Here is a 24,069-nt window from a genome sequence, read left to right on the forward strand (position 1 = left end):
AACTGATGACATATTTTTGTTCATTTCTTGACCATTCATTCCTTCCTCTCCACCATCTGGAGTCATAGATGTACGTTCCATATTATCATTCATGTTGGCGCCATCATTGTTAATTGTATTATTTTCTGTACATCCCAGGTCTGTAATAGGAATAAGAATCTTGAAGGACATACCAGGTACTATGATTGTAAAATTATCATTACAGATTTAACAAATGTTTAATATGTTGTACATATTTATTTTTCGTTTATTTTGTAGGACATTATTTAGGCCGTTAGTTTTCTCGTTAGAATTGTTTTACATTTGTGAATTCGGTGCCTTTAATAGCTGACTATGCGGTATGGGCTATGCTCATGGTTGAAAGCCGCAAGGTGATCGTTAGCTGTTGATTTCTGTGTCATTTGATCTATTGTGGAGAGTTGTCTAATTTTTTATAGTATTATTGTATGGTATGAAAGACGAAAAAATAACACATAGCTTGAGTGTTTTATTGAAGTACATGTTACAACCTTTATGCCAATGTGTGCATACGCATACATTGCACTCAGATTGCTAATTAGCAAATGCTGGCCATCTGGAAGGTAAACGTTGTTAATTAAGCTTTAAAACAACTGCAATTTCAGTAAAATAATTTTTTTAAACTGTAATCGGAGACTTTTTCCTTTCCTTTGACTGTTTCTTCATGATCATTCGAAGTGTATGTCTTAACTTTACTGGATAGATAATTTTATTATGTAAAAATGAAATCTTCTCCTACATACAGCCGCCAATATTGGAGTGTACGGTATTATGTAGCATTGTATTTTATTGAACAGTTATTGTGCTGTCTATGGTACCGGTGTATAAAGACATGTGGTTTTTGATTTATATGTTATTGTAGGTATGTCTCTCTGTACATGTTCTTGTACTATAGATTGATGTCATATTTAGTAGGATAAAGCGCGGATGTCAACAGATATAGATTTTTTATAATGTTTCAAATAGGTCTTATCCAGGAATTTTATCTGATGATGTTTCCTTATTTTAACCAGCCGATGACCTAAACTGTAAAATCGGCACCTCTTTCAACTATAGGGACATTTGAAAATACCAAGTATATAAAACAATCATAAAAACTCTTTTGTTGTCTGTACCATATGTCATCAACAGAAGGTATTTTCAAATTCGTGTAATTTCTCGTAAAGTTATTGAAATTTAGATCTTGACATATTGTGACAACACCTGCGATTCACCTTGAAAATAATTACCTAGCATTGTCACTATTGACAGGTACATTAAGATTCTCACTGTAGGACAAGTCATCTGTACAAAAATAATAAATTCAACAGTTATAGTCGCTATTCTTTAAATTCTAAGAAAACAATGGTTAAGCAATGCAAATATAAGTGATGGAGATATAAATAAAAATCACATATTTTACAAAATGATACAGTGGCTGATAATATTTTCCTAATATCGTTTAAGTCTACTATGTTTCAAAGTTTTTGTCATTTACGTCTAAAAAAATGAAAAGATAAGTACACTGACAGAATAATAAAGTGACATTTGTAAAATGAACTTAATTATTCCGGAGCACATGAGATAACCTCCAGTTTTTGGTGGGGTTCGTGTGGCTTATTCTTTAGTTTTCTATGTTGTGTCATGTGTACTATTGTTTGTCGGTTTGTCTTTTTCATTTTTAGCCATGTCGTTTTCAGTTTATTTTCGATTTACGAGTTTCACTGTCCCTCTGGTTTCTTTCGCCCCTCTTTTATCAATAATCAATGTATCACATTCATATACGCATATACAAAACAATATTGTTTTGCATGGGAAACTAAACTTAAAATAATGAGTGTATATGTTATCAAATATTTCAAACGGGTAAGCATGTCATTTGCTTTGTGTGGTACATAGGTACTTGTTGCATACAAAAGAAAAACCAAATCAACCAATGGCTGAACTGTACATTATTTGGCGAGTTGTCAGTATTAATGGGTCACGATTAAAATATGTTTCAATATTCGAATTTTTGCCCTTTTTTTTTTATTAATTTTATGACATTTAACTTTCATGTAACGACAGACAAAAACGCAATAAACAATATATGTATATATATTCCGGGCATTGTTGAGAAGTTTTATTGCAATTTCCGGACATCGATGCACATACTTTGTACTGTGATATAGACATTTATCTAAATTCTTACCTCCTATACATTTCTAGGAATATGATTGGTTAAAAGCGTCCTCGTGGAGACCGTGTATATTTCATATTAGGTTAGTAGGGAGGAGGTGCTTATTTCATACACGGTTAGTAGCGGTGTTACGTCCCTTTATATTCCCAATTAGATTAGAAGGGAGGCGGGGCTTATTGTATACACGGTTAGTAGTGGTGTTACGTCTCTTTATAAAAACAAAACGGTACTGAGAAAAAACTTAAAGGTTTCAACAGACGAAGAAATTAATTATTAAGATTGAAATAATTTCATAAAACACATTTAAACCTAACAAGTTGTTATTGTTGACATCTGTTTTTGTAGAATCAATGGAAGTAGTTTCTTAATGCTAACAGTATTGAAGACTTGCTCATTTTGATAGGTCACTAGTCTAAATTTCACACGTAAAGATAGTCGGTAGGATGAATTCGTTACATAGTGTGCTAGTGACGTAATACGGTATACATGGGGTCAGTAAATTCTATATGGGGATTCGAGCTCGAATTCGCTCTCATCCCAAATGGAATTTACTGATCCCATATATACCGTATTACGTCACTAGCACACTATGAAACTAATACTATCTAGCAGAGATTTCCTATGAACTGTCTTGAACGCGCAGTGACGTGTGAGCTTTTTTCTACAAATTGAAGTCCTTACTGTGACTTTGAGGTGAAAGAGAACACTACAGGCGTTTTTACTTTGCTTTCTTGTTTCCAAAAAATAGAAATATAATACAAAAAAATGGTCAATTTAACCTGATTTTATAGCCATCTGAACCTATCACTTCAGTCGAATAAAATGCCACAAATGTGCAAAAAACACCAACATAAAAGGACAAAATATCAAAAATTGGGGCTCAGCAGTCAATATTTTGTTATTAGTCTTAATCACTATAGAAAAAAAACCAACTACGTCAAAAATAAAAATAATAAAATGGCATTAAGGTAGATGGGGTGTCTAAATTATAATCCATAGAATCTTTTAATAATTTGCCAAAATGTAGTTCATATCCTGCTTGTTTAAAAACATTAATAAAAAGAATGGGTCACCGGACTTATTTTCACGCTACAGGTTGTTCAAAATTGTCAAGATTTTGTATAGATTATGCATGGAAAACCCATTTTTCCGCCATAAAACGCAAACCACACCATATAATTTTGTGATTAAATATGAGAAGATAGCTTTAATATTATGCTTTCAGATAAGAAAAAGAAAAAATGGGCTCACCGGACTCGTTTTCTTGCTACATGTAAAAATGGGTAAATTCCTAACACATTCTATTGTAAAAGTAACACTATCTGGATTATCTGCCCTTGCATTTGAGTTGCCTCCCCTTATTTGACAAAGTTGGAAAAAAATGAATCAAACAAAAGGATTCTTATTTTTGTAAAATACAATAATAAATATGATCAAACATGGCATTTTCTATATTATAACGAAAATTCTTACACATGAATTACCTACTGCTATAAAAATTTGCACATTTCATCAAAGATCTAGACCTTGTTTTCTAGTATTTCAAAATCCAAGATGGAGGAAGACACCCTATATACCTTAAGGCACTCTATAGATAACGTGCATAGACAAACATGAAAGACAAGACTACAAAAAATTTACCATTATTGATAGCACAATAACACAATTACGGGATGAATGAAAACCAGAAACAGAAAAATGAATTTTATCACATTGGCATGCATTTAATATATTTCATTAACTTAAAACATTTCCAAACTCTTAAATGATGTACATATTGTTACTAATTCATTTATCTTGACTGTTATGTGTCAGATACCAGAGGGACAGCCAAACTCATTGTTGAAAATAAACTGACGAGGCCATGGCTAAAACATTAAAAAGACAAACAGACAAATAACAGTACAAAAGACACAACATAGAAAACTAAAAGACTAAGTAGCACGAGCCCCACCAAAAACTGGGGGTGATCTCAGGTGCACCAGAAAGGTAAGCAAATCCTGCTCCACATGTGGCGACCGTCGTGGTGCTTATATTATTACAAATCCGGTAAAACAGTCTAATTCGGTATGGCCCATTCGTGAAAAGGGGAGGATATTGATGTTACGACACAAGGAACATATCCGATATCATCTGTGAAACGGTTATTCCATAACGGTCAACCAACTCGTGATGGCGTCCGTGAAATGTACGAAGGGATGAATTTAACTTCATCATTTAGAACTCTTGGTTTGATAGCTTCCTTGTGAGCAGCAATCCTCTATCAAGGATATCACGAAAGGAAAATACAAGCCGGGGATATCGTATCAATTGGGAAATATATACTCCGTATGCAGGCGCTGCTGTAATATTGCTACATAGAAATGAAAAGATCCCAATTGGGAAGCTGAAATCATCTCTTTTGTCGTAAAGCTTTGTTTTCAACCGACTCTCATTGTCAATGTCTAGATGTATTTCAAAATATGAGGTGGACCTAACTGTATCTGTAGTATCCTTTATCTCTAGTTCGATGGAATAGATTCGTTCAACATAGTCACTAAGTTTTGTATTATTCAGTTAGAGAACATCATCTATATAGCCGAAGTTAAAGTTAAAGGTTTTTGCTAACTTTTTATCTTTCTTCATAAGAAGTTTCTGTATGAAGTCGGCCTCATAATAATAAAGAAACAAGTCGGCAAGAAGATGGACACAATTGGTTCTACATTTAAAAATGCCTGTACCAAGTCAGGAATATGACAGTTCTTGTCCTTCGCTTTTGATGTGTTTTGTCATTTGTTTTTGCCATGTGATTATGGACCATCTGATTACATTTTCCTCTGTGTTCAGTATTTTTGTGATATCATTTTTATAACGCCTGAGAAGCAGCTGCAAGCTATGAAATACATAATGAGTTCGTGAAAATTATATCCCATATCACGTTCTAAAGTGGGAGAAATTTATAAATCAAAAATTAAAATCGTCTCGCTTGTATTAGATTCTGGCACTGAGATGACCGCTTATGTCAAATTCTAGGTGTAAGTTTAAAATGAGGTAGATGAAGCCGTATCTGTTATTTCTTTAATTTCTACTTCTAAAGCATATAATTAAAAAAACTCAAAGCAATAAAATGTGGATTTGTTAATGGGAAGAATGGCATCAATGTATCTATAGAATGCGATATTAAATGATAAATACGTGTGAGGATGTTGTGTAATGAATTATTAGTACACCATAACCTTTTTTTTTTTATTTGAACAACTCATTTTACGTACGTAACAATGATAGATAATGATGTATCTGATTATAAAAAATAGAAATTTTATTTCGAAATTGATAATATTAGAACATACCACCATGAATGATGTTTAAAATAAAGTAATTGTAAGGAAGTCCGAATATAATTGAATGATACGTCGAAAAATAATGATAAAAGTATACGAAAAACAAAATGAAAGCAAACATTTTACATATCGTTGCCTTTTTGACCTTCTATACAGGACTATACGGAAGTGGGTTTCTAATCGTTGAAGACCTATACAGGTTTTTTGTTTGTATTCATAAGGTTGAATACATTTGTTATTTGTTAGCTGAAATTTCAAGTTCAAGTTTACAGAACAATGCATTGACAATTAATTAAAAATTGTAAATTTTTTCCGAGATATTTCTTTTACATTTAAGACGTATTGGTAGAAAAATTATACCTCGAGCGATGTCAGTAAATATTGAATTCATTAGTTCAGCAAATAAACAAATTAACCCCTTGCTTATGGAATGGAGGTTAGTTAATCACAATTCAGAAATGAATGTCACATGTTATATTGATATTAACATCCATCCTGTTTGTACAAGCTACAAGCGCTAATCCTTTTTTTTAGGATGTAACTTCACAAGGTAACAGTTTTCTGGAAGGTATGTCACCCTATCCGTACACATTGTACACACTTCGAGCCGAACAGTTTTTGTTCTTACGCGTAATGCCACTTGTCTGTTGGAAATTCAGCAAATATAATTTCATAAACAGTCCGGAGATCGAAACCTCCAACTTCTACAAAAAGACGGTTTGTGGAAATTACATTTAAAAGAGGGACGAAAGATACCAAAGGGACAGTCAAACTCATAAATCTAAAACAAACTGACAACGCCATGGCTAAAAATGAAAAGGACAAAAAAACAAGAGCACACACGACGCAACATAGAACACTAAAGAATAAACAACACGAACCCCACTTAAATGATGCGCAAAAGAAATCCAATAAAGTGCGTTATCGAACAGGAGTCAACATAGCATCAAATAGGTTCCATATCGGCCTATGTATGTTTATATCCAGTGTTCATTCTGGTATGAGGAACGATGGACATGATATACCTTATTATTATTTGGAAATCTGCGCCTCTTGAACTAATGATGTCATACAAGAATAACTTTCCATTAGGTGCCAGATATTTTCTATTGTGACGTCAAAATTTCACGGTGACCGTTGTGATGTTCAATAATGACTGAAAAATAGCGTTTATAACTTAATGTGTTTTTTATAAAAGACAAAAACGAAATAGAATCTAATTATCTAATTCTGCAACCATCAACCTGTTAACGATAATGTCTTTTAAATGTTGAACTGTTGGTATACTGGAAGCAAAATTACTTGTAGTAAAAAATTTGTACTCACCCTTTCAATTTGAAATAAACGTTTGGAAATCTTTTAAAATTTAACAGAAAGAATTTTTCTTCAATCTAAAATAATGCCTTTTGAAGAAATAGAATATACTGTCATGTCATATATTATACATATTCAATAGATTTACCTCAATACAATTATTGATTATTTAGTAAATGGATCTTTTTCTGTAAAAACACATGAAAGATACCAATCTTAATATTTGTTATACCACGTGTACGATATTGGATTTCATGACTGATTTGAAATAAGTCCTTATTATGAACGGGTTATGAAACGATGCGTTATTTATTCCATAAGATTAAAAAGCACTAAAATTACAGCTTTACTGAAAAGAATATGTTGCCACATTCAAATAGTTTTGTATAACATCTTGTATGCTATGGGCTCAGTTTAGCAATAGCAAAATTCAGATTTCACAGAGTGACAAAGTTGCCTCCCTTTAAATTAATTAAAGAAATCGAAAATTTGCACAGCGGATATTAGTGCAATGTGCAAAACTGTCTATGCAAATAGTTTTGTATAACATCTTGTATGCTATGTGCTAAGTTTAGAAATAGCAAAATTCAGATTCCACAGAGTGACAGAGTTGACTCCCTTTAAATTAATTAAAGAGATCGAAAATTTGCGCAACGGATATTAGTGCAATGTGCAAAACTGTCCATGCAAATCTACCCAAAGGATGCCAAAAATAAATCGACACAATAAATAGATCACAGAATCATATGTTTGAGGAGTTTTCAGCACGTAGAAGAAATTTGAGTCTATAAAAAAAAACCCAAAGATCATGAACGACTCTTAGAGAATCAGACTACAAACACAAAGGTTTCTGGTTCGTGAAAATTTCAGGGTCTTAATTTGGGGCTCTCACTTGACATCATTTGCGAGTATGGTCTTGAGAAACAATGACAGTCCGTCGGAAGGGGACGATTAATGACCGACCCGTGTTAAGAGAGAGCAACATCTCTTTCACGTAAAAGACACCCTTGTAGATTTCGAAAAAGGCAAATAAATGCTGCTACAAGGCAGCACTCGCGCCCGCCAAGTGGAATGGGATTAATATAAGTTGTAATAACTTATGTATCAATCCACTATAAATAAATATTTTTAAACTAAAAACAACCCATACAAGTTGCTTGTTCTTGTCTGTAAACCTAAACGAGTAGTATTGTGAAGATCCAGTACCAATCAAGCTTGTTGCATACACACAATAGACCACAGAAGCATTATTGTCTATTCAAATGACAAATACAACAATTATGTTCATCCACAGAGGAAAAAAAAATTGGAATGTATTTTACCTTCTACCCGCCACCACGTATTGATTCAGTATACGGAGAGTTCGGACATTAAATTGAAATAATAACGTTACAAACTAAAATACACGCTATATATGAGAAAATCATTGAAATCATTTTAACAAAGGTTTATGTATGTCCCGAATCAGAAGTACCGTAAATACTTCTCACAAGGGAGCTATTAAACCGAGCGTTAAAGTTGAAATGCTCCCTTCAAAAAATTTAACGAACGCCATAACGAGTTGGTTGACCGTTATAGAATACCTGTTTCACAGATGACAACAGATATGTTCCAATTGTCATTACCACAATCTCGTCCTCCAAATGTCAAATACCGAATTTGACTTATCACCGGAGTGATTACACAATCAACACGATGGGGGTCATATATGAAACAGGATCTGCTTACCCTGCTGAAGCATCTGAGATGGTAACCTCCGATTTTGGATGGGGTCCGTGTCGTTCGGTCATTAGTTTTGTATGTTTAGATTTGTATACTGAATTTTACTGATTTTTTATTTTTTTTTGTCATGGTGTTGTCAATTTATTTTCGACTTATAAGTTTGAATGTCTTTTTGTTATCTTTTGTCCGTCCTTTATACACAAAAATCCTGTGACATTGTATGTATTGGAGAAATCATGTGCCACGACAAATTTCAGGACACGACACGACTTAGATAAAATTATATGAAAGTTAAATGTATTCTATGTTACATAAAATTAAACTTAATTGTATCTTCATTCATTTTGCAAAATATTTTATGAGCAAATACTTGAACTTTATTCAATACTGTCCACTCAGTTACAATGTTTAAATCGTCTATTAACGCTATTGCTGTCCTGATGTCTTGTGTACAAATCAATCAATCAAGACAACACCATATAATCATTACTTGAGAAAGACATCTCATGAATGTAATCCATCCTATTTTTCTTTATTTCGATATTGGTGGTGATGATTTGAGTCTGTTTGACGTCCAGTCCAATACATATTGAGGCGAGACTATGTGGATACGATACGAAAAGGAAAGCTGCTATGCAAATGACCGACTCGATGCGCTAGTTATTAATTAACAGGGTCAAGGTCCGCATGTCACCATACCCACACACCTTTTTCTGAAGACCCTTGGCCATCTCGTCTTTGCGTTCACTTCAAAACGTCGAAAGATAACTCGAGAAGCCACAAATGTCAATTTTTCATTTATTTTGTTTGTTCAGCATCGTATCGAACATCGTTCATTCGATGCCTTCACGCTACCATTATTACCGGATTTGTTATCACATGAGCAACACAACGGGTTTCACATGTGGAGCAGGATCTGCTTACCCTTCCGAGATCACCCCTAGTTTTTGGTGGGGTTCTTGTTGTTTATTCTTTAGTTTTTTATGTTTTGTCATGTGTATTATTGTTTGTCTGTTTTTCTTTTTCATTTCTAGCCATGGCGTTGTCAGTTTATTTTCGATTTATGAGTTTGACTGTCCCGCTAGTATCTTTCGTTCCTGTTTTGTAGAGACTTTTTAATTTATGTGCAAAGAAACCGCATACTTTTGTCCATGATATATTGGTTGAAAAATATGGACCTAATAATTGAATCCACTGAAACATAAAGTAAGAGACTAAAATTCGATTTGGTGGAATCAGCCGATCAAATTAAAAATACATAAAGAATGACGAATAAGTTGTGACATTTCTTGTCATGTTTTAAGCACTGTCTTTTGAGTTTGAAATCTCGACTCAAATTTTACTTATCTGAAACATTATTCTGGCTGAATCATTTTGTTTTTGTCAGATCATTCTACATCAATTTTCAAATAAGAAAAACATGATTTAATAAAACAAATAATCCGTTAAAAGAGTAAAAAGTCACCTTGCATTCGGAAGAAAGAGCAAAAACTTTATAGAATAAAAACAATACCAATTGTAGACATGACAGTTGTCTCATTGCAATCATACAACATCTCTTAATTTGTATATTGAATTTGTTTCAGTACTTCTGTACAAACACTACAACATAATACAATAAAATATATTTATTCATGCATCATCTATTAAAAGTAAAGTATACAACATGTGTTTGGTAAATACATTTCTTTTCAATTCAATTTTCACACCAGAGAACCTTCCATAGCAAATCACTGAGGTTCATAACTAAAATTTACTCAATACATTCATTAGAAAACGTATATTGTTTTTTTCTTTAAAGTATGCTAAAATCTTTTATGTCCAACACAGTATGACATCATTAGATTGTCGATGTGTGTTATGACTCATTTCTGTTATCAGTAACACTACTATATATATGAGGTCTGGACGGTTTTTTTAAAACATTTTAATTATTATGTAATTATTATGTAGTGAAATTGAGAAAGGAAATGGGGAATGTGTCAACGCGACAACAACCCCACCATAGAGAAGACAACAAGTTTTTTCTATCTTTTCTTTATCATGTTTAATGTTTTCTATTCTTTATATATCATAGGCCAACATTTTGCTCTGTTCTTACTGACTGTTTTCTCTATCCCATTTCCCCCCTATTTCTCTATTTTTGTGCATCATGTTCTATTTTGTAAATTCGATCCATACCTTCATAGATACACAATGAAAGCAATTCTGCATTCCTCATGATACTATAAATATTTTCAATTACCTTTTTTGGCACCAAGGAATATAGACAACAATCATTTACAAAAACAAAATTAAATCAAACTACAGGCTTAAGTTTCGTAATGTATATATTCAGATTCAATATTTTGCTTGTTTTAAAATCTCACTACATACAATACAAAAATGTAAAACAAGATACCTAAATACAGAAATCATGTATAAAACAAGTAAAATATATGTTTATACCAATCTAAATAGAAATAAGATTTTTCAAGACTATATCAACACACATTTACATCAATATAAAATCGTATAAAACATGTTAATAGTAGGTTATTTTAAAGAATAATGTTTCCCATTTTAAAAATCATTTAAACATTTTGGCAACAATGTATTAAAAAACATTTTATAATAGATATTTATGCATATATATTTTTTCTTCTTTTTCCAACGAGTATAAAAATAAACCATTATATCCTTACAATTATGTCTTATCTTCTGATATTCACAGGACAGATCTCATAAAATTTATATATTACTTTAAAAAAGAATGAAAACCAGCAAGTGTGTTCACCTAAATGAAATTTAAAACAACACTCTATTTTCGTACACATTGAACATATATTTGATTATAAACGTGTTTCGTTACCTATGTTTTTCGTAACGAGAGGATTGAAATATATATAATATATAAATATTTTCATTTGTGTAATGTATTCTGTGATTTTCAATATTTATTTCAGGTTAGAAAGTCCATTTTTTCCACCAAATTTATGTACAATGTCCTCTCTAGATAATATTTGTTCATCTTCTAAGCTTCCGCTTATATTTCCATTAGGAAGTCCTTTATTTGCTACATTCTGTACAACGTAATGATGACTTTTCGATCTACAACGAAAAAAACATGCATATTTCTATGCTAGAACAGGCTTTTCTGTTGCCATAATAACTACTCGTAGTGTATACATTTTATTATTCTAACAATTCTAGTCTGTAATACTTCTTGCAGAGGCAATACTGTTAACATTGTCAACATTGAGCATAAACGTTATAATAACATTATATAATATACCGGCAATGTCATATTCATAACAGTAATACTTTTCGGAGTGATTAATCGCATGGTTGGCATGAAATAACATGAGATGCTGACTCTGTCATCGCTACCGGTTACTCTTCCGTCTACCCTGAATTTCTTTTCGAACGGTTTACCAGAGTTGAACATTGATAAACTAATGTAGCTCTGTGTGCGTATTTTTTCCATACATTTCGTCAGAATTTAATAAAGTTTTAAGAGTGTGTTAGACATGCAATTTTTAATTAAGCAAAACCGTCACACATCTTATGTACGCAAGTATATGCCTAGAATGAAAAAAAAAATAATGAAATGTCAAAGTCTCGGTTATCTTATTATTGAAGCAGGTCCACGAAATAGGACAACATTGTAAACATTAAGAAATATAATAGATTCATGCCTTTGCTATGTTTTAATTAATCGACACATTCCAACAGTTAAGTTTATTTTCCGTAAACACTGCAATATTTATGAATGCAAGTATTCTCGGTGAGCAGGTGTACACAATTTACGAGCAAAAACTTATCAATAAAAGCCTTGATGTAACTCCTGAGTTTATGGTTGTAGCATACCATGTAATAATACGAATTACATCTTTCTTCCTTAATTTAAAACAATACTTTAGTAAAAACGTAGTTCAGAACATTACGTATTCTACGCAATTCTTATACATGAAAATGTTTAATATTTTCCATTCTTAAGTCTTGAATAGGATTATTATTTGATCTGATTTAAATTAAAATCCTTAAGAAAATGATACTCAGAATGCTTTACACAATTGGCTCAAAACGTAATAAGACTTCAGATAAATAACAGATGACAGTATCCATAAGAGTTTACCTTTTACTTAAAATATCGTCCGCTTCCTGTGGTCTTGTTAGAGTAAAATGATCTGAAATATATCAAACCAACAGAAGATTAATTGTATGATGTAGATTCTAAATAAAAGATTTCAAAATGAAAATATCAATTATTTTTTAATCAAGGATATGCACTCCATAGAAAGACAAATGTAAACAATCAGAGAATTACCACATCGCAGCTTCAGGTCACTTTTAGGACAGTAGACGGTGAATTAAAGCATTAATTTTGAATTTTATAATTGACATATGATAACATTAAACTTAGATTTGTTCTTGAACTCGTCCAATTACTAGTAGATATGAATCATTATGAATAGAAAGATCATTTGAATTAAATTTTATCACTGGTTCACACCATTCAATTTTTATTTCATTTCCGCAATTGAATCGTGTTTATACATTTTGTGACCTGTGGGACAATCTTTGCAATGTTTTTATCTCTCTCCGACTGATGTTTACTTATTATTCTTATGTATCTCTTTGAATTTTTTTTAAAGTTGTAAGTCGTTCACTGCAGTTTGCCATCTGTCATATCTCTTAATTTCATATGATCCGTATTATTGTTTCGGAATTTTGCTTTTGCTTTTTTGTTTTTGTTCCGTTCGTTGTCTTTCCTTTTCATCGGACTTACTTTTAACTCCCTGATATATTCATATTTTTAGTTAGTTGTCTACTTACAAATTTTCGATGAAGTTAAGGGAAATTTGCTTAACATCGTCTAATACGTAATTTAAATATTTACACTTAATGAACATAACGTCGCTGGGCTTCCAAAATGCCGTATATGACTTTTTTTTGGCTAAAAAGACTTTTTGACAACAATGGTCTAGGCGGGAGGAAATATTTGGTATTACAAAATAGCATACAGTTAGACCAATCAAAACGTTTGAAATAAGACTTTTGACAAAACTGTTGTATGAAAACTTGAAAATCGTTGTATAGTGACTTTGGGAATGAAATATATGTACATTTCTTTATTTCTGTGAAAATAATTTCAGTTCTCGGTTAATCCAGAACTGTCAAAGTTTTTATTTCACTGCTATTTGCAAAAATGTTCAAGTTCACATACGACATTTTGGAAACATGCATTTTGTCAAAATTTTCAACGCCTGTTTGTGAGATATTTTTTTCTTGAAAAAATTGTAATCTACAACATTTTGGAAGCCCAGCGACGAATTAACTTTGTTCTGTAAATATCGATCTCTATTATATGCTTTCTTGTATGGTTATGTTGCTAGATAAATCATTTTACGTACCTGTCCCATTCTTACAAACTTGGAAAGTAAATTCTTTATCGACATCTTTTGAAGTAATTTCACATTTACCTACAATTACACACAAGCAATTTATACAATATTTTCACTTTTGATATTTTAGAAGCTGCTAAAACAAAATGGTTTTGCAATTTTAAAGAATGACCCAGTCAAAATGAACCTAGCTACCGATGAGGTTATCATTTCATGAAGATGAATAAAAGTCGCATACAAATGGAATGCATGTAGCTCTGCTGAAATTAATATGTGGTATGGGGACGATCTTGTACGAAAACAATAAAATGACAGTAGACGGATCAATCTTTATCATTTTTTAAAAATTCGATAGATGAAATGTAAGGTATCTTTTCTTACTCTCCATCTCCAGAAGCACATGCTTATTTTGGTTCATATAAAATTTAGGAAGATGTCATCATTCTCATTTTCTACCATGTTATACAGCAGATGTATTGATGTTTAATCTAGCGTATACAAAATAGTGTAGATCTATTTTTGGGGAAAAGTTTAAATATTTATTTTTCAGATTTGAATTGTCATACAAGTGAATGGTTTAGCTACCTATGAAACCAGGTTTAATCAACTATTTTCAACATACGGATATACATGTTAATAGCTATAAACCAAAAAGCAAGCACATGACATAAATGACACAAAAGGAATAAAGTTGTAAAACCATGTCTGAATTCATTTGTCTTAACGATTATACTTTTAATGTTGAAACTGTATTTATCAGAGATTTGTGTTTAATTGATTACATTCTTGTAATAATGAAAAGAAGATGTTGTTATTTAAGAAAATTACTTGTATTGCACAATCTTCTATAATATAATCTTACCCCCGTGTGTTTCACATGGTGAAAAGTTTAAAACCACCTTTGTTCTGTAGGACAAAACATCAGCGAAGGCAGATGTCATTTCACCTTTTAGTAAAACGTATTGAAGGAAGTATTTTGCCCTTTCTACCCTTGGCAGCTCTCCTTTTGTTGATATACACTTATCAAGCACTGCTTTTGGAATGGTTTTCCCTTTAAACGTCTCCTCCATTAGATCAGTATCAATTTCAACGGCAATGTTTTTCAAATCGTTGATGATAGTTGTTCTGTAACATTCTGGAAAATATTTCAGTAGACGATTAAAAGAGAAAGAAACTACCTTAAAATTATCATTTATGTGTGTAGACGTATAATACATGTATTATGTAATGTATCTCATATTATACCTATAAGCTTGGAACATTTGAACATTATTAAGGATTGGACAATTGGTATTAACACCAAATTCATAATCGGAATGCAACATCATTAGAATTATTGCATAAGGATTTCCTTTAATGTTAATCATGTACATTAAATAATGCAAAACCGAGATCTTGCTTATAGTTTATTTATACATCCATGACATTTATAAGCAACATGTATTCAGACAGAATTTATATCAATGAAAAAAAAATGGTCTTCGATCAAATTTCATTTATCATATTTGCTTTGAACTATACGATTTTCAAACCTGCACAAATCATTTTTACAAGTCGATTTGCCATTACATCGTTTCCACATTCCTGCAGCAAAGATATAAATGTAGCCCATACTTTGTCAGCATCGTCTTTTACAAGATCCAATAGGATATCAGTTGGTTGACGATCTTTCATTTCAAATACTTTAGTATCTGGAACCATTTTTTGAAGAATTTTGGCAGCGTTTTTCAATTCTCCGTTAATGAAATATCTGTTGATTTGTAAAACTTGTGTTTTACTGAATTCAATTGTTTTTCCTGAAAAGAATTTAAAAAATATATACATTTCTGTAAAATGAACATATATAGTAGTTTTGTTTTAATGTAAGCAGGCTAGTAGGAAAACGTGAAGAAATTGAAGAAAACAATAATAAAGCCAGTTGTGCGTTTTCTGTAATTCGTAGTAGATTTAAATGGGTGTAGGTTAGTTAAATTATATGTTATAAGCCGTATGTCGATTACATTTTGTACACTTTCCAGGCAAATGTTTTCAAAATAGTTTACTCAGACTTTTCGAATGTGAAACTTTCAAAGAGGGAACGAAAGGCCTTATTTATATACAAAAAATTAACGAAAAACAAATATGATATACAACAAAAAAAGACCGTTATCAATACTTTATCGAGAATCGAAAGTTAAATTTCAAACTTTAAAAATCGTCGGCCAGTCATGCATTTTTTAGCAGTAAAATCTAAATAAATATTGTTGTAATCGAGATATCGTGATATAATATTTTTTTACATGTTTTTTGAAAGAATTAAAACAAATTGAGTGTATGTTAGTCTTTCATGTTTAATATATTGTCCCTTCGACATTCCGTTGTTTAATGCTTGGAATTGTAATGTTCAATACTAGTACCGTTTCCGTCTTTGAGAGGTAAACTGTATGCATTCTTCTTAATTGATACTCTTATAATCTGTTCATGTTTTAATGTCTCTTTCACGTTTTCCAAATACTTTGTAACATACATAATACAATTTTCTGCATTACAGAGTTCTTTGTAAAATGGTTTCATGGAATGTAGAAAGATGTGTATGCATCCTGGCTGAGTATCAAAAACGTCGATGCCGAAGTTACATTCCCTTAATTGAACACTTAAAACTTCTGCTGAGTTATCATTCATTTGGTTAATTGACACCTGTTCGTTACTATCAATTGTCAACGAGTGCATATTATCAGAAATGTCGTATGTGTCGATTGGTTCTGTATGTCCAATATTGAAATCTAAAATAAAACATTTATTTTTACATGTTTAAGTTGTATTTGAAAAACAATGCCAGATAACGAGATTTTCCGATAGGTAGACAAGCTGCATGGCAATTGTCCAAATATGTTTTTGTCGTAATTAAACGTACGAAGGAAATTGGTTGCATTTAGATATCTGGGTTCATCTAGATAAAGAATGCTCAAAATCAAATCTAGGGATGCATAATTACGAAAGAATTTTACTCAATTTATGTCCAAAAGGGATATTATTGTTTCATCCACCTTATTTGAACTTTGGTGGATAACTGTCTCATTGACAATCATATTACATCTCCTTATTTTCGTATTTACAGAAAAGGCAAGTTCATCTAAGATCAACGTCAAAGAAGATCGTAGGTGAATGTTTCCAAGTCATCCTACGTTATATCCTCGAAACAATTGATTTATATTTGCCATTTCGAGGTCTTTTATAGCCATATTTGCCGGTAAGGGTTTTGCTCATTAATGCAGCTGTAAGATGACTGATATTTGTTGACTTCTATGTCATTTTGCCTCCAAATAAAAAAAATATTTCGATTTATAAGAAACGATTTCTGCTGAATACAAAGGTAAGACTGATATCGGCGTCCATTCTCTAATCCATGTTCGTTCATCAAATCGGCGTCCAAATATTACTCCTCAATAAAATAGCATTCCAAATCGATGTTACAAAATGATGTCGTTTATTGTCTTTTTGGCATTCTCATTTTTTTTTAAATTTGAATAACAATATGAATTATCCCCGTTACTTCAACAAAAGATGCAGAGAAAAAAATGATCGAATGTCTTTTTTTGTGATTCATCATTTAAGACGTTGATAATCCACCATTTTCTACATAAGAAAAATGCCTGCACCAAGTCAGGAATATGACATTTTTTTCCATTCGTTTGATGTGTGTGAGCTTTAAAATTTGCCATTTAATAAGAGGATTTCTGTTTCGAATTTTCCTCCGAGTTTTGTATTTTTGTAATTTTATTTTATGAAGATTTAAATTTTGGACACTGATTTGAGAACCTGATGTCAGATTTGGACGTCGATTTAAGGAACAGACGTCAATAAGGAACATATATGCATGAAATATTTTCAACTTAAAATTAAGCAACTTACAATTTCTTAACAGTCAAATAATCGGGGTGCTCTAACTTGTTTTGTTTAACATTCTAACAATTGTCATGCTTACCGAAAGCCATCATTTGCTCAATAGTTTCAAAGTTGTTGTTCTGAAGAACCATGTTTAATATTGGCATCATTTCTTCTGTCACGTTTTGTATTAAGATGTTGTGACTGGTTCTTGCTTTGTCTTCCGGGTTGTTTTGTTGCATTATCTTTTCTTGTTGTGCATCGCTGATCAGATTATCGCTATGAAGTGACCTGACAAAACTTTTGGTCACGTCTAGATAACGTTCAAAGTACTGTTTAACACCTGGATGTTGCAATGGTGATTGGTAGCCTGTATAAATTTTCGTGAGATAAGAAAAATTCAGAAAAGTACAAAACAATTTAAAAAATCATTTGTTTTTTAGGGTTAATTATTTTTATCTCTATTTCAAAATTAATTATTTTCATAAGAAAATCTACTTTCAATAAAAGTTTTTACAATACTTGTAAATGAAAATAACAGTTTATGAATTGCGTGTTGATGAAGCGCTTTACTGAATTTATCTTTACCAGGAACACTATGATTTTAACATTCGAAAGCAAGCAAGTTTAGAAACATTTTGAGCTTCATGACAAAAAGAACCTACTATGAAAAACAAAATCCATTTAAATATATTTACTTTTTGTAACAATAGCATTTGATAAAGCTTCTGATACTTTTTTTACTATTTGAGATTATACTTGCCTTCAGCCATCTTGATGTCAATATGTTTCTTGCTTTGATAATGCACATAAAAATTAAAACGCTTTAAATCAGGTACAGCATCCCACCTGCAAGAATCTGAAGAAACATTGAAAACAATATAAATTTGTTCTTTCATAATATTTTGGATTTCGGCAATTTTATTTTTAAGGATTGATTCAAAGTCATGGTCAATACAAAATTGTCTCAATTTACAATCGTGATCGTAAGTATCACAAACTATATATAGTTCAAAATAAGAAACAACTATTATTGGAACAATACGTTTAAAAGAACTGTAAACGTGGAAATAAAACTTTGTTTAAGTCGATTTTAAGATAACATATATCTCCTATATTTAGCTTTAGATGAAAGATTTGTTTTGATTATTTTTTGAAAAGACTGTATGATATTACTTTGATTCTAAAAACACGACATTTAAAGAGTTTTTCTGGATTTATCTTCACTAAGCAACACTCAAAATCTAATATTTTAAAACAAAGGATGTATAAGAACAGAAACAGTTAAAGAGTTAGAAGATAATAAATTTACAAAACAATAAAGCCAATCAATTAGGCTCAGCTTTGCATCACAGAGTCGAAACTTGAGTATCTTTATCATTTTATTTACAGTTTGAGATGGGTTGTTTTTTGTATCGCGACATACCGAAAAGATGATTGACACATGATATCATAAAGTATTTACGGTTTCATTTGTTTACCCTGTGCAACCTTTAATATCGAGTTTTCTCCACAAACACTCTTCATTTTTTGATCGGTACTCCTCTTTGCCATTCAAGTTAACATCAAAAGACTTGTTTCTATTGTTCGTTCAATCCTAAGGGTGCTACGAACATTTTTTTTAGATTAGTGTTAAAAGCCAGTTCTTAATTTTGATTTTTCAAATAACTTTGCACTGGTACATGATAAAGCCATATTGTGCACTAGGTTGGAAAACAGTGCAAAGGATCAACTAAAAGTAGATTTAAAGTATATAAATACTTTTTATAGATATAAGAAGTTGTGCACAAATTGTTTGGAATCTCTGTAAAGAAGCAAATCATATCCCTTATTTCATATATCGAAATTATAGATTACAGAATTTGAATCAGTTAAGACCGGATGTTGTTTATAATAAACTTGAAGGTGCTTATTATCACCATTAATTTATTTGAAAAGTACAATAGCAAATTTACATTTGAAATCAGGGTATAATACACTGTCTTCTAATACCAAAAGTTACTTTTTTTAAAACGAAAACAACAATTTGCAACTTATTTTTCTTCTCTAAAAAACTTGAAGTTGAAAGATTTCATGTTCTGTGAAACATTTTTTTTTAAAATATAACTTTTCTATTCATAATTCTTTTAATTGCTTTCAACAGTTACTTTTTTTTTATTATCCCTGGCATCGATTCAGCTGAAGTCGTATTTGACAAGTTTTATATAGAGGCCAGTAGTCAGTATGTAAAAATCAATGCTACGTTCATACTATGTAAAATGTATGTATAAAAAATTTGCAATTAATGTAACTAATACGAGTTTTCTAACGTCAGGGTATCCGTTTTAGCCGCAACCTTTTGGATTTATTGTTTTCGTATTAAATGCCTTCCGACCGTTTTGATTCGAGATGAGTATGTAGACAAAACGAGAGTCCTTCATAATGCATTATAAGCATAACACAGTTGATGTGTTTTAACACTGAACTAAAATAAAATATATATTTTTTTACATGTAATGGCTTTCAGCATATTCAAACATCACAATATCTACTGTTGATACAAACTATAGTCTCACCGAAGCTAACTTTACCACTGAAAGAAAAAAAAAACGAATGAAATTTTCATTTTAATATTAATCTTTATCGAAAGTACTTTAGTTTACTAATCAAAATTATAATGTAAACTTTGATCGACCTTTTTAAATTACATAACTGTCATTTTGATAACTTTGTATTGTTTTAGATAGTTAGTGATTTTATCAGTAAAATGGTAGTGAAATCTCCTTTTAGTGTTCATATTGAATGTTTCAGTAATGAATATAGAATATGCAAAATTGTAACGATCAGAAAATAAAACTTAATATATAAATTCAGCTATCAAGTTATTGAATAGTATTGTTCAAATGTTCTATGTGTCTTACTAGTAAAATCTCCTAACGTGTTTCTAAATGTATTATATAGCTCCAGTACTACTTTTATTATAAAGACTTAAAGAGTTTGTTTATTTCCAACTTTCCTCTATCAAATTTGTAGAACATAATAAGTCTAAGAAAAAGGTACAGCCAATTTCATCTGTAATCTCTTTACTTAGAGAGTATAAAAAAGATTAAAAATCATTTTTTTATGTGTTTCTCAAAATATATTTAAACATGATTTGAAAAATTTATGTTTTGATAAAATAAAAAGAATATTTAATAGTGCATATTGCTTTTGAAAACCATTTAAAGCATAATCTAATTAAATAATGTTTTTTTTTATATCACTTGAATATAGATTTATTGTATTTAAGATTTTGTAATATTTTGCACTAAAGATTTTTTTACTTGTATCTGAGACACAATTTCTTTAACATTATATCGTTTAGGGTTAATAATAATATTCGTATAAATTTATCTGTTTAGTGATTGTAAGTGATCAAATTTTTCTAAAATATCATACAGCATTTTTGTACTTTGAATGATGTCAAATGTCAGGGTTTGAAAATTTACATGAAAAATTTGTTACGAATTTGTGATGTCTTAGATTTAGACAAGAGTCAATTATCTTTCTAATAACGCTTGATGTGTTATCACTTGATTGATCAACGTAAGTCATAGGAATCCCATAATGGGTATTAATATGAAGCAGGACTACTAACCAAATGCGAGGATCTTGTTGTTATAGATGAAAACCTATACAGGCAGAAAATCAAATTATAGGATTTGCATTAAAGATTATAATCCAAGCTCTATATGATAAATTCAAATGTTCTGTTAGTTTTCAGTTTTCGTTGCCCTACGGTGTATCATGTATAATAATGTTTTTTTTACTACCGTTTACTGTTTTTGACCATTGCGTTGCCAGTTTCTTATCGATGTATGTGTTTGAATATCTAGTCTCTCTTTTAGGAGTGCGTTTAGAAATATAGATCCCATAACTGCCGTAAGTGTGTTACAATATTTCGCTACTCGAGACAGTTAATTTTTAATATCTAAAGCGAGAGGCTTGCCGAGATTTTTAAATTATTAGAATTTAACTGTTGAGAGTGGAGAAATATCGTTTTACACGATTTAAAGTGGTGGAATCTTTTTCTGTAAAGAATTTTATCCATCCTCTTCTAACATTTCAGAAAGTGTTTCTTTATATGTGATGTCATCAGGCATGTTCGCCTTTTTCATTTCGACACAATAGAAAATTCAGAAGAAATCAAGAAAAATTCGTCATAAAAAATTTCGACTTATCATTTGATGAGTACAGACATTTCACTAATGATGAGAAATATTTTCTCACACCTCTCAGGAAATGTGACAATAGTACAAAATTAGTGAATAAGTCTTCTTGTTGTAAGAAGATAAAAGTTCACACCTGGTAGTATGAAATTTTGAATTTTATAATATTATGTTGAAGGCTTTCAGAAAATGTCCTTAATGTGAAGTATATTCAGGCGAATTGTATCGTACTCACTACTGAAATATACATGTGATGTTGGTAATTCGTTACTGACCTTTAATAGAGCTTCTGGTTGAAACTGTCCTGTTGGTTAGTTCACGAGGAAGTGAAAATTTTGATAAAACTGTTCGTATTAAAAATGAGTTTAAATGACGAAATATTATTTGCTAAATAGAAAGAACAAATAAAAATAATGATAACATGATAACATGATGTTAGATAACGGTTGGACTGACATGCATCAAAATACTTTTATAGATTATTTCTAAGTATTAACGAACTATTATAAATAATTTTGTTTGCGATTGCACAGTTTGTTTTACATAATCATTTGAAAACTTTTACTACATCACGTAATGCTACAGATGGTCGTTGAAAAGGATATCATATAAATAAAAAGATTTGTGGTATATATTTCAAAGACATGCATTTCAAAGAAACGTAAAAAAAGAATGAAAAATCTTTACAAAAAAATTTCAAAAGGACACTTCCAACAAAGTGAAAATTTAATTCAATGGTCAACAACAAATAATTGGCGCTCTTACACTCGTTGAATTACTTATTACAAACATTTTGACAAAGCTTGTATTGATAGAAGTATTAATCCTTTCTGAATATCCTTTAAAGTCTTAGAAAGGCTTTGTCAATTTGATTATGTAAACGGTAAAGGTTGCTACTTCTCTTCATACGTCACTAACACATGCATGTTACCAAATAAACCGAACACAATACATAAGAAAATGCCTGTACCAATTCAGGAATATTACAGTTGTTATCCATTCGGTTGATGTGTTTGAGTTTGATTTTGCCATTTGTTAAGGGATGTTACTTCTTGAATTTTCATCAGACTTCAGTATTTTTGTGTTTTAATTTTATATGTAATACAACGGGTATTCAAAAAAATCGGGTGCAACATTATTTGTTGATATCGTTATACAATGTAATTAATTGTTTATTATTACATCTTAACACAAACAGTAATGTCAAATTCAACTATGAAATCCATTGTCTTTATATATATCTTTAATGTTTATTTTAAAGAAAAACTATTAGTGAGTTGATTACTATTACGATGAAGACGCATCCAGAATATTGAAACAAAAATCACAAACAGTGTATAAGGTAATAGCTGTCTCAAGAATTTTGAGATTTCTTTCAGGAGATGCAAGAACTCTTAATTCTTTAATTGCTAATCATTGTTTTGTTTGTACTAATGGTTTTGCGCTGTAGTATACAATTATTGTAAAGTTAAGAGTCTTTAGAATATGTTCTTTTATATACGTTTGAATGTTCATACACTAATCGATTAACAAAATCTGTGTTTTAGTTTATGTTGTTGATTCGTCTTTTTACCATTTTTGATAAGATTGCTTAAGAAATCGTAGTCTGCGGTAAAATGAAAATTAAATCTTCGTCGAATTCGTCTTGTCTTGGCATATCTACAATTAATTGCTACTTTGTTTAGGTTATTTTTTCTGTCAAAACTAACAATAAGAATCAATGATCATGCCGTATTATATAATATTGTGCATGTTAGTTTCATCCATGAGATAACATTTTTAACGTGAAATCTAATCGTCATACACTAACAGATAAGATAACCCAAACACTTTCATATTTGATAAATAAACAAAGCTTTGATGAGTGGCACGTGTGACATTTGTTAGTTACTGCGTAATGCTATAAATATATATATATATAAATAAATGGATATAATAGAGATAATGCAATAATCGCAACCTTCACATTTCAACACTGAATATAGATACCATACAAATACAAATTCAAATTCTTAATTACCTTGAATATTACAGTTCATCGATGTCAAAACAAAATTTTAATAAAAAAGTATAACTAAATAGACAGAGAATCTTAATAA

The 24,069-nt window shown here is 30.8% G+C and overlaps 2 protein-coding genes across 2 annotated transcripts in view; both read right to left on the reverse strand.

Moving 5' to 3' along the window:
• LOC143074377 (stromelysin-2-like) overlaps positions 1 to 24,069 on the reverse strand; it is a 69,620-nt gene that overhangs the window by 35,838 nt on the left and 9,713 nt on the right. The gene's annotated exons all lie outside the window — the stretch shown is intronic.
• LOC143074376 (uncharacterized) lies at positions 11,001 to 22,297 on the reverse strand. Its single transcript, XM_076249860.1, has 10 exons — positions 22,246 to 22,297; positions 20,274 to 20,355; positions 18,547 to 18,642; positions 17,884 to 18,153; positions 16,316 to 16,681; positions 15,452 to 15,715; positions 14,782 to 15,054; positions 13,929 to 13,997; positions 12,650 to 12,701; positions 11,001 to 11,622 (listed from the first exon to the last, which is right to left on the reverse strand). Exons 2-10 carry the CDS (start codon positions 20,290 to 20,292, stop codon positions 11,469 to 11,471), a joined length of 1,563 nt encoding a protein of 520 aa, XP_076105975.1. The 5' UTR covers positions 20,293 to 20,355; positions 22,246 to 22,297; the 3' UTR covers positions 11,001 to 11,468.

The sequence above is a fragment of the Mytilus galloprovincialis genome, chromosome 5, assembly GCF_965363235.1.
Source record: "Mytilus galloprovincialis chromosome 5, xbMytGall1.hap1.1, whole genome shotgun sequence".
NCBI lineage: Eukaryota > Metazoa > Mollusca > Bivalvia > Mytilida > Mytilidae > Mytilus > Mytilus galloprovincialis.

What these genes read in the sequence shown, in the direction of transcription:
- LOC143074376 (XM_076249860.1), bottom strand. An exon ending in TGACATCAAGATGGCTGAAG is followed by an intron (nt 18,154 to 18,546) that starts GCAAGTATAATC and finishes AAATTTATACAG; the next exon opens with GCTACCAATCACCATTGCAA. An exon ending in ACCTCTCAAAGACGGAAACG is followed by an intron (nt 15,716 to 16,315) that starts GTACTAGTATTG and finishes AATTCTTTTCAG; the next exon opens with GAAAAACAATTGAATTCAGT.